We start from the raw sequence: 12,080 nt of genomic DNA, 5'->3' as shown, positions 1-12,080 counted from the left end.
CAGATGGTCACATGGCTCTCCCTCCCCCAGAGCAATGTTTACAGTCACAGCTCAAATAAGCATATTCTATTCAATGGAAAGAGTCTATTGTGTTGACTGAGGTCAGCAGACCAGGGGGCCACTCTGCATTTGGTTAACAGAAACCTGTGATTTCCAACCTTGTTGTGTGGAGTTCTGAGGTGTGAAGGCTTCCCAGACTCTTGGACTGTTAATTGAATCAGACTGTCTTCTGGGAACAGCAGGTGTTAAGAATGTTCATTAACCAGCAAAGCTTTGAAGTCCAGGCTGGCTCAGGCTCCTTTGTCAGTTACTGAAATACAGTTCTCCTTTCAGAGTTTAGACCGCTAGCGCCAGTTAGTGTCCAATGCCGGTACTGCACCTATTTTTGGGAGCTGTCTTGAATTAATACATTTCAAAAAGAAAGGATTTTACTTGATAGTATATGATCCTTGCTTGACATGGCATTGATGTGGATCTGCAGTAGAGTGATGTAGAACACCCCACCAGAAGGTTGAATCTGTATAGTGGTCTTGTGGGCCATGATCTTAGCAATTTTTTACATTAATAAAAACAGATTTTGAACAGAACCATCTTTCTTTGCACTGGTGAGTGGTAGGTCAGGTGACCATTTTGGTGTGCGCAAAACTGCGTGGTTCTCCTGGATTCTGGCGCAAATGTGGGCTTTTCCGCCATCTTGGATTTTCTAAGCCCACAGCACCAGATGTTGTAGCATAATTCAAATGTGGTCAAGACACCCGACAGTATACAACCTTGACTGGACAGTCCCCTTTTTTAATTGGGTTATAAAATTGTATTTTTTTTGTGTTTGCAACTAACCAATTATCCACAACCTTGCAGAGATAAGCCTGCCTACCGTTCCATCCACATTACCAAAATTGGACAAGGAGATTTATAATTTGCTTGTGTATCCAATCTGTTTGGATCCCTTCTGGTGTACTAGAAGTGTGGGGTTGATTGATGGTTTAGTATCTGATATTCATCCCTGGACCACTGAGTCCCTGTAAGTTCATTTCTCACACACCGTCAGACATCCATTCACTCAAATGCCTCCCAAGAGCAGGCAACAAAAAACAGACATGCTTGTCTATGCACCGAATTGTGGCGCCCAAACTAGAAAAACAAAGAGGTGTCGGGGGAAAAGAGCAGCATAAAAATATTACAGGGCCTGTTTTCTGGAATGGCAATGCATTTTAAGTGAAAACACTTAGGTTATGCATACTACTACTAACACATAGGGCCTCATTACGAGTCAGCCGGTCTGGAAATAATGGTGGCGGTAAACCCGCCACCACCGGCTGATCTTGAGTTCTGCAGGCGGGAGGTGTCACTCCGCCAGGTCTGACCTGGCGGGTTTAACACCACCAGCCTGCAGGCAGACATGGAAACACCAGCACCATTATAGCATGGTGCCGGGGTTTCCACTTCCCCATACTCCATGGGAATGGGGATTTACCGAATTCCGCCTCTGGAATTACCGGGTCACCGGGGTTGTAATGCCCCGGTGATTCCGGGAATCACGGAGCCGGAATGGTAATATGAGTCCGGCAGTAACCTGCCGGTTTTTCCGGCTCGGTTACCGCCAGACTCGTAATGAGGGCCATAGTCTTCTTTGGTCATGATCATATTTCCAAGGCTATGAACTGTACTGCTAAATTGTTCAAACATTCTACAGAACACTCTGACTTGGAGGATGAGTACAACATCTACTTCTGTGGTACACATACAAATCACTAAGCAATATTTTATTAGCACCATTGGTGGATGTGTCAGCCAGTGCGATTCCCACAAACCCACAGTGAATTCCATGATCCAAGCCTGAGTTCTGAGCACATGCTGGACACACACATGTCGACCTTCTTCCTTCTGCTCCCCATCTCGTCTTTCCCACCTCACTAATGACAGACCCTCCCCGACCCCACTTAACGGAGGCTCTCGCAGTTGTGGAGGCACTGATCCTCGCCTCCACACCTGCCCTGGGCTGGCAGGGAAATGGAAGAGCGACTCCGCACAGTGCCCGCTCTTCATTTCGATTGAGGCCATGTTAGGCAAGATTGTTTCTCACAAGCACATCCAATAATGCAATGGAGAAATCAGGAACCTGTCCCTTTTAGGTTTGGCCTCAGGAAGAATGTAAAGGCCAGTTGTGAAGATGTGATGCAAGTTTCTGTGACACTGAAGCAATAGAGAGATCAGCCATGTCCATGGTGACCAAAACTTTCTCCTGACTTGCAAGATAAGGGTGCCCACAGAAAGGAGATACACAGCATACACTGTATGCTGCAATGACTCCCTCTACTCAGCCCTCTGCAATGACTTTATGTTGCAACCAGAAGGGGTTATGATAGCCAGACTAATGGAAGGTATAGGAAGTGCAGTAAACAGGGCTCTTACCGAACATCTGAGCACATCTACTATGCTTGTAATTCCCATGAAACACACAGCCCAGCCCACACCAGTGGGACTTGTCCATACACTAGCGGAGCTGAGAGGCAAGACTGCTGCAATGAGAGAGCAAATGCTCCTTACTGTCTCGTTTTTGCAAACGTGATATCCATTGACAAAAGGTAATTTAAAAAAAATGGAAAGGTTGCCTTTCTGATAGGGCATTTGCATTCAAATGCATCTAACTTTCAGGAGCAAGGAAGCAATCCTAGTTCAGTGTAAAGGGAACACTCGTGCTTTTGTAGCTCTTAAAATTTCTCTTTAAAAAAAAAATGAAACAAGGGCTCCATCTGTGTCACATGCAAGTCTTCGAAACGCTGGACAAAAATACTGAACGGCAATTTGTGGTCCTTTTCTGTGCTGGCTTGAGAATAACCAGGTTTGCCTACAAGGGGCAGCACACGGACCACAATATTGCCCATTCAAATTCCCTCTCTACAGGGCTGGCATGCGGATGCTGTCCAAGCAAGGCGGAACACTGGAAACTCACATCCTGCGAGTCCGACCCGGGCGTGCAGGCCGCCAGAGCACTCAGCGCTGCCCCAGACAGTTTTCTCATGAGCTGTACAAGGATTTGATAGCTGGCCAAAAAGTTCATACTGAGTCCCACAGTCTTGGAGGGCCTTACATAATTTGCCTCTTGGAACACAGGCATCTCTACCTTTGCTCTAAATGTATGAATACCAACCTCCGCTGCAGCCCCAACTGTTGTGTGCATTATCCCCTCATACAGTAGAGCACAACCATACAAGTGTTGCTTACACTGATCTAGAAGGCAAACGGTATTAATAGTTCAACAGTAGATGTACACAAGGCATTCTATTCGTGTAAGGGGGAAGGCACACAACCGTATTCCTAAAATGTATCACCTAACCTGAAGCAGGGGTCTAAGACAACCACACCACCAAATGCAGAACTGACCTCGTGGGTGAGAAAAAATAAATAAAAAATACATTAAAAAAGCCCACATACTTACATACTCAGTCTCTTGTTTGGACTCCGAAGAAAAGTTCAGTGTATCTGTGCTTTGAGGATCATACGTCAATTTATAGCGATGGGCATTTTTGGCTTGCTCTTTCCTGATGATGTCTATTTTGGTATGGTGCTGATTGTGACTTGGCAGTCTGTGTGTACTGGAAATATCCTGATTCTCTGTACTGCTGGCATTCCTGTCTTCATCCGAACTGCTGGAATTTCCTTTAACAGAAACAAACATAAGATGATATGACAAGGAGCCGATTAATGATCCACCACATTCCATATAAGAAGCAGAAAGCAATGCCAAAATCCTATTCATCCTTTCATGCCTTTCTACCAGCAAATGTATTCCTTTCCCTGCTAGATCCCAATGTGACACAACCAAACTCTCCAGTGAGGCTGGTGCAGGCCTTTCACCCATCCAAGTGCCGGTTCAGCTGGAGGCAAGTTGGCATCCGCTGCAGCAAGACGTATAGGAGACACTGAACCCAGAGTGCCAACATGGAAAGAGTGCTAGGTGTGTAGGCTCGCCTGGATACCTTAGGCTCTAAAATATTACAAGCACACTGTTGTGAGATGTATTTACGAGACACTGTTGTGTACCATTGTGTGGCTGTCCTAAACTGCTACGGGACCTGCGGACCTCGACAAGGACCTTGCCAAATCCCTGAAAATAAATAATTATTGAGGGATCCAAAAGCCAGTTCATCTAGGCTTCTCACATTGTTACATGTCTATCCCCCACCCGTTGTCAGGAAAGGTAGGGTTAAACAGGCCTAACCTAACCTCTTTCCATTATAGATGAACTGTAAGTAGCAAAAGAAAGATCAGCGCTTGTAATTGTTAAATATTGCCTCATTTACAGAAGAAAAAATAAAGAGATTATAGTCTGCAAAAATATACTTATTTTGTAAAAATGAAAGGCTTTGGGGAATAGATGGGGTGCCCAAAGTAAGACTCTAATGTGCACACCTGAAGACCAATATATTGGTATGTTCAAAATATGAGGATAGGAAGCACTCATACTTTAAAAGTTAATATTTCTTGTACATTCCTGTATGGGCTTGGAAACACGGCACTTCCGGTCTTAAAGATAATAACAAAAACGATTAGTTCCTTGAGGGCAAATGGGAGTTGAATATGACATTCGTCAACACGATCAAAGTCCTCCGAGTTTACTAATTTAAGGAGAATTCCTCTATGCTTTCATGAAGACAGCCCGTCACAGGTTAGGTGCACCAGAAACACAAGACAATAAGGACCTGATTTACAAACATGTTTTCAATGGGAATTTCCCATGTTAAAACATGTTTGTAGATCAGACCCACACCCGTGACTGAGGAGTCATCGGTGAAAAACCACAGGCCGACGCTATAGGATCACCTCCTGTTCAGGGCGATTGGTAAGCCAATGCTAGCATAATTCTAAAAATCCCAGCTATATACACACACACCTTCCTTGTTGGCATGATCATGAGTTGTGGACGGTAGACAGAATTAAGGGTGCTACTGATCTGTGAGAGTATCATCATGCTTTCTGCATACACATGTATCCTTGATCTACAGAAGCTGTTTGCAAGCAGCATACATGTAGCCTTAGCTGGATGAACGGCATTTCAGCTGTAAAGGCAAGCGAAATCAGCGTCATGCAGCAGCAAGTATCTTGAGGTTGTAATGTGCATATTAAATGTATTACTAACAAAACAATATGGAACGGTTTTCATGCTAGATTTGGGTACACACCAATCATCCCCTTATTCTTACTGTTCATTCTATCCGATTTTTTTTATTGGCTCATCTTGGCCCGCCAGCCTCGGTGACACGCTGAACAATTAAAACCCTCCCTTAGGTATAAAGGTCTGCTGACCCCTGCAAGTGACTCATTTCATCTCAATTTGGATCCGAGCTGAGGGGGTTAACTAATAGTGTACTGTCTGGCTGGGGTTACTGCGATCCTTATACAACCACCCTGTATTCAATACGTCTAACATTATTTTGGTCTACTGTCTTATCGTCCATGCATTTTTCAAGAAGATTGGCACTTTTACCATGACCTCATCCACTTCACCACTCAGAAGATAGGTCGCCATCGTCTCCTTAAAGGCCCTGATGTTGGATTCTTTGATAATTGCCAAGACGAGTCTGTTTCTTAAGTGCAGATACAATAGGTAAAAGTATAAGAGGTGGAACATTAATTCTCTGGTCTTCTGTCCACAACCAGAGTCCATTACCTTTCTTTCTTTTGATGAAGATGGATTCATTCAACTCGAGAGTGTGTATTTGAAGAGCAGCGACCAGCCTGATTAATCACGCTTACAGAGATTTAGAGAGCGTGTAAAGATGTCTGTCCGAAGGTAAATATTTCGGTGCTGATTTACAAACAAAATTTCAATGGGACTTCACCCCATGTTAATACATTTTTTGTAATTCAGGCCGTTAATGTCTTCCCCTTTACTATGTGGCTCTTCAAGCGGATTTTACATAAAAGGGCTTATAAAATCCTTCCAATATGTGACAATCACGAGTATGAGCTTGCGAATGCGTCCACTTATTTGAAACCCACTTCTGCTTCCAGAAGAAGAGATGGACTCCCGGAAGGCTTTCAGAATCTCCCTCTAGACGGTACCCGTGGGACTTGACGTGACTAATACAGGTGCACACCATGCACAGTGCCGTGCCATCTCCCCCACGCAGCATTACTAGTCAGGGTCAGTGAATGGAGATGATACGGTATTGGCTCTGAAATGTTTGGTTTCAAAGTCATATGGTGGCCCAAGTTTCCATTTTCCTGACATTCCTCTTTCAACAAAAATTGTCATCCATTTCTCAATCTAACTCTGAAGGGTCAATTTGTTTTAAATCTTAGGCCTTTGTCCTAAGCTTTGTGATTGGCATGGGAGCTTACCCTTAGTCCTAGAAACATTAATGTGCACACTGTACTCCATTTCAGTCTTATTCCGCAAGTCTATGCTGATAACTCCGTTTTAAACACACTTTCTAGGCCGCAAAAAAGAGGGTCCACAGATTATAAAACATAAGGAAGTTAGGCACTGTTTGATGGCAAGCACCCTGGACCCAAAGCTTTCAAATAAATTAGGCTCTGCCGATACGCCAAGAACTAGGTTAACGTATCTGGCTCTTTCTACGCCTGATCCACTTTTTATTCAGCCAAAACATCTCCAAGTATGGAAGAAATATCTTGATGTCACTGATGAATTCAATGGGCACCGAGATAGTAACCCAGAAGTCCAATCACATTTCACAAGGAGTCCTTACATTGGATTAGCCGCCCGATTTCTCATCATAACATCATTGTGATACATTTTCCATCTGATTAACCTGAGATTTTATTATAGAAATGCCATTTCAACTGTATTGGACTCCTCGACCATTCATTGGGTTGCAGTATGTGCAGACCACGGTAGTGAGGTGAGACCACAAAATAAGGTCATGCAGAAATATCTCTCGTAGGGAACACCATCACTTCTCAAGTGCACCTACAGTCTCTCGGCTTGCATTGCAACTGAACACACAGGAGGCATAACACATTTCTATCCAGAGTCCTGCACCGACGAGAGATCGGAGCACGACAGGCCAACTTCTCAGCAGGACCTCTGGCCCCGGGAGGCATCCAATGCATTAGTTGTCAGCCGCAGAGGTTGAACACCTTTTTCCAGAGCCTTTGGGCCTGATTCAAAGATGTGTTTTATAGTAGCGCAATCCCATTAGAAACCACTCTGAGGGCTCGATTCATGGATTATTTTTGCCCGGTTTAAAGTGACTTTGCATTGCCCACACAAATCCTGATTCATGGAATTGTGCAAAGTGTATTTTTGCAGTGCAAAGTCACTTTTCATTAGTGCAAAGTCACTTTGAACCGTGCAACCGTGAAAAACACTCCATGAATGGGGGCCCTTTGAATCAGGCCTTTTGTGTTATCACTGACTCCATGAAGGTCAGCGATTTACTGACAACATTGCAGTTCTATGACAAAGGGCAGGATATAGCCTTTGCCAGCGGTTCATGAACACACCTCAATGTGCCCATCTGCCTCCTTCCTACATCCCATGCACCAACTCTTCCAGTTGCATTCGATGTGGAGACCACTAGCTGGTTGTGTAAGCCTGAGAAATGGGGGAGAACTCTCCGTTGATACATCCACCTACACCCAACACTCAAAGAACAGCTCTTTAATCCAACTTGCCACGTAGCTCGGTTATGACGAGCAGTACATTAATGCATATCCTCTTTTATAGCTGAAAAGCTGCCCAGTTTAGCTGCATTCCTCTGCGGCTTTGGGGCCGGCTGTACCTCTGCCAATACACTGTTAATCTCAGTCAGTAATACAGGAGAGTGTGGTAGAATTGGAAATCAGCCATGCTGGCTTCTTTTCTGGTGTAGTGCCTCTTCCCTTGATGTTAAGACTACATGTTGCCCTTGAAGTTAAGACTACATGTTGCCCTTGAAGTTAAGACTACATGTTGCCTTTGCTCTTATAGCAGGCAATATCCAATTAAGGATTCAGTCTTGCCCTTTCCTTTCATGAGAACGTATTAATTAAAAGCGGGTCACAGAGGTGCGGGCTCCCAGAGATTAGCACACTTCTGCTGCTAACAATGTGCCGTGCTGTGCTGAAGCAGGCGTCCGCTAGAAGGTACCGTCTAATGTGTGCCAGTACGCGGAAACGCATGTCCGAAAAGAAATGCAAATCAGCGATAAAATATGCTTCTTTTCAAACTCAAAATATCTCCGCTCCAACCCTCCTTCGAATCCACCCAACCTCCACCACATACTGCTGGCCTCATGGCACGTCAAGAGAGACGCGCTCATTCACAGTGACAGTTCTTATAATTCCGTCTCTTGCTTCGCAAACCGCATCTCCCTTGTGGCGACTCTTGGCAGCAGTGGGCCTTGTACACACCGGCCCTAATATTCGGACTGCTTGCTTTCTCGGCTGATCTGTGTCCCCGCTGGAAAGGTGTTGGCTGTAGGGGCTTGAAACGTGCACGGTGCCCTTTGGCGTGATGCTGTCCCCGTCCCGAAGCAGATACCCGTATCTTCAAATAATCGAATGCCTCGCTAGACACCCCGTCACCACTTTAAATAGATGCATTATTTCATGGTTGGCGAGCTTCTCCTGCTGCCTTTGAAACTCCACTCTCTTGCAGAAGTCTCAAGCGAATTTTCAGTCTGCAACTTCTGCTTGTGAATTGCCCATTATAAGCAAGCCCAAGAGTCCCAAAAACAAAGAATATGCCATGTGGCGTGGAATGTCCCAGGGCATGCAGCTAGAAGCCACAGGAATAAGGGGGAGTGTGGCAGGGGTAAGATAGGTCACGGGGGTCAGTACCAGCAGGCACACCCTCGACAACCCCCCCCCCCCACCCTCCAGGTTCCACAGCCACCTGAGCTTCCCCCTTTCTTAGGATAAAAGGCATCCTGGCACCAGGTATTTGAAGAACAAGGTGTCATGGTACCTTTTACTTCGAATAACGGGGGTCTAGAGGGAGAGCGAGGGAAAAGAGGGGCAAAAGGACAAAGGCAGCAGCGTAGGTGTGAAGGAAGGAAACACATGGTACAATAGGGTGAAGCCAAAATGGTCACAAGGCCCACTTACACAGACGTGGGCCTTTGGACTACAAATAGTAACGCTGGCACTGTAGGTCATACCTCCTCCTGACCTCTTAGTGCCCAAAAGTCTGCATCTGATCGTTTTAAAAAATATATATATACTGTTGTAAATAAAGGCCTACGGCCAATTACTTTTTTCTGTATCTTCTCGTGGTGATAATTTGCAGTTAGTTAACGGTTCCTTATGCCACTACACAGCCTAAATAACACACGGTTCACATTGCACAGCTTGAGACCTCTGACACCCCATACCATCAGTATGGGGTTAAAGAAAGTTGGGGGGCTGTGAGGGGAGAGATGGTGACGGACAAGCAATGGATTCCGACAGGATCTGCCAGAAACTATCACCAGGAAAAAGCAGGCAGATTCCAAATGAATCCACTGTGTAAAGCCTCTGTGATCATTATTTGGGGGACTTTTCCGTAAAGCACACAGTCCGCAATGCAACGTGGAAGGCCTATAGACAGGTGAAGCGACAGGACCTCAGATCATTGCCGCGGGCAGGAAGATTGCGGTGCACAAGGTCTAGTGCTGGGGTGGGAGTACGAGGGCCTCGCCTGTGGTATTCCTGGTGCTGAGTAGGGGGTGGTGGGCCATCAGGTTGCCATCCCTCTCTATGGCAGTGGTGTAAAACTGGAGGAACTAACCCCCTGTAATCTCTAGTGCCTTTATGAACCAGAGCTTTCTGTTGAACTTTTTCCATAGTGTCCTGTCACCTAGTAAGATCTGCAGTAGGGACATTAACAGAATTGTGTTACCAAAGGTCAACAGTGTGACTAATTGGGCTGTGTTGGAATTTACTACCCCTGCAATCTCTGCCTTGCTGAGCCTTCACAATTTGGATCTGTATACAATGGGCTTCCAGTTGACAGACAAGCATCTGACGCAAGGGGTCCTGCGGTGCAGCCCCCTCTGGGCTGGCCCAGGTTTGTCACATACCCTGATGCCTGAGTTGAGTTGAGGGATGAAACAAAGGGCTGTGGGCCTAAGGTTTCCTGGTATGAGATTACGCCTGGGGACTTGACGACAGGCCACCCATGATCAGTAAAGGACTTGCAGCCACTGGACCTCCTGGAACTCGAGAGGGTTCAGTTCTTTTTTGGCAAACCCAAATGGCCTACAATTGTTGTCTTCCTATGACTTATTTCTATTACCAGAGACGTGGTGTCTTGAGGACTTCCAAATAGACGCCTATAATGTGATTTGCCTGCCTGCTAAGAAAAGTATCATGGGGTGGGCTGGCTATCGGTGCTAAATGTAATCTAAACCTAGATTCTTTCTACATGAGCAGCAACGATGTGGAGGTCCTGGCAGCCGTATTAAATGAACCGGAGTTCTGCCCCAAACCTATTTTGATTAGTGATCTTTATAAACCTCTGGGGGCATCAACAGTGGTGGCTGTCTGTGCGAGAGTGATGGAACTACTTTCTCAGTGGTATTCCCATTACCCTCGGGGTGGGGGATCCCTTATTGCAGGGGATTTTAACAAACACGTTCTCTCCCCAATGGGGAGGGGGGAGTCACCTGGCCCTAAAACCAGTTTGTCCTCCAGTGTTGGGCAGCTTTAGTGTACACGCTGCCCCGAAGGACTGGTTTGAACAACTGGACATCCATAATTAGGTATGTCTCAATACTAAGCTGTTTGGTGACCAAGTGATTGGTCTAACAGCAAATCCCAGTCTTGCATTGATTGTGTCTTTATCAGGAAATATGGGACACATTGAGTCTTATTAAGGTGGTCCAGAAGAGTGACCACCTGTTGTTGGCCTGGCACTGGCCCCCTGTCAGTGCTAGAAGGGAGCCTTGCCCTGCCTGTCCTGGCGTGGCGGTCAACAATGCTGGCAACTGTCTGTGCTGGACTGAGAGTGAGTTTGCTCGGATTAACCTGTTCCTTGAATCAGAGGGCCACCTAATCTCGAATGGTTTGGTATCTGGGGGATGTGGGTGAACTTGCGGTCTACCCTGTGCCATTTCTTAAACACCTAAAACTCATCTGAGTAGGGGTCCAGAGGACCAGAGCAGGGTTGGCCTCTTTCAATGTTGTAATACAACAGAGGAAACGTGTCTATTGTGCAGAGGTGACAGCCACTACGAAATGTGTTGCCCTTGATTCCTCAGTTCGTGAAAATAAACTTAGAGCACTGTCTAAAACTGGATCTGCCAACACAGGGGGTCACTGCAAAGCACAAAGTGGGTTGATATGTCCGATCTACTGCACACCAACGATAGTGCCGAATTCTGGTAATTCTTTAGGGCTTTTTTGGCAGAACAATCCTCAAAAGAATTGTATCCCATTCATGAGGTAACTTGGTTGGCCTACATGGGGGTCTAGGTTTTACGATCCGCCAATAGTTCCCTCAGGGACTGGGGTACTGCCTACCAATTGGCGAATACTGGGTTCTTTTGAAGCTGATGACATTGAGGTAGTTATTAAGAATCTGACTTCGTCCCAGGCGGTCAGCCCGTACTCGATTCAGAACACAGTATTCAAGGCTAACCCGCCCGCATGGGCTGCGATCCTGGCATCATGGTTCCATAGAATCTTGGCTTCTGGAGTCATTTTGAATAGCTCTAGGAAGTCCATCCAGATAGCGGTGTTCAAGAAGGGTGAGCCTGGGGCCCCCTCCAACTATAGACTTCTTGCCATGTTGGATTCTTGTGCCAAGATCTTCTCTACCCTATTATTGAAGCAACTTAATGCCTGGCAGAGGCATCTGGATATCTGCAAAACTGCCAAACTGGGTTTCGTATGGGCTACAGCACCATTCACAACAATTGTGCTGTGCAGCTCCTACTGACAGACATGATAGCTTCCAAGCAGGAGATTTGTATGTGTTGTTTGGACTATTCCAGTGCGTTTGACAATGTTTCCCGGGATAGGCTTTGGCACAAACTTTTACATTGGGGCCTGGACCCAGTCCTCCTCTATTTCATCAAGGAACTGCATAGTGGGTCCATGATATCCATTTGCTTATCAAAGGAGGGGGCCCTGTCGGGTACTATTAAAAC

The 12,080-nt window shown here is 45.9% G+C and overlaps 1 protein-coding gene across 1 annotated transcript in view; it reads right to left on the bottom strand.

Moving 5' to 3' along the window:
- IGFBP3 (insulin like growth factor binding protein 3) overlaps window positions 1-12,080 on the bottom strand; it is a 91,014-nt gene that overhangs the window by 61,092 nt on the left and 17,842 nt on the right. Inside the window, exon 2 of the mRNA XM_069613339.1 lies at window positions 3,440-3,660. Coding sequence (XP_069469440.1) covers window positions 3,440-3,660 — 221 coding nt within the window. The remainder of the gene's footprint in view (window positions 1-3,439; window positions 3,661-12,080) is intronic.

The sequence above is a fragment of the Ambystoma mexicanum genome, chromosome 5p, assembly GCF_040938575.1.
Source record: "Ambystoma mexicanum isolate Mex_15411 chromosome 5p, UKY_AmexF1_1, whole genome shotgun sequence".
In the NCBI taxonomy this organism is placed as follows: Eukaryota; Metazoa; Chordata; class Amphibia; order Caudata; family Ambystomatidae; genus Ambystoma; species Ambystoma mexicanum.
This window is presented reverse-complemented; position numbering and strand designations above follow the sequence as displayed.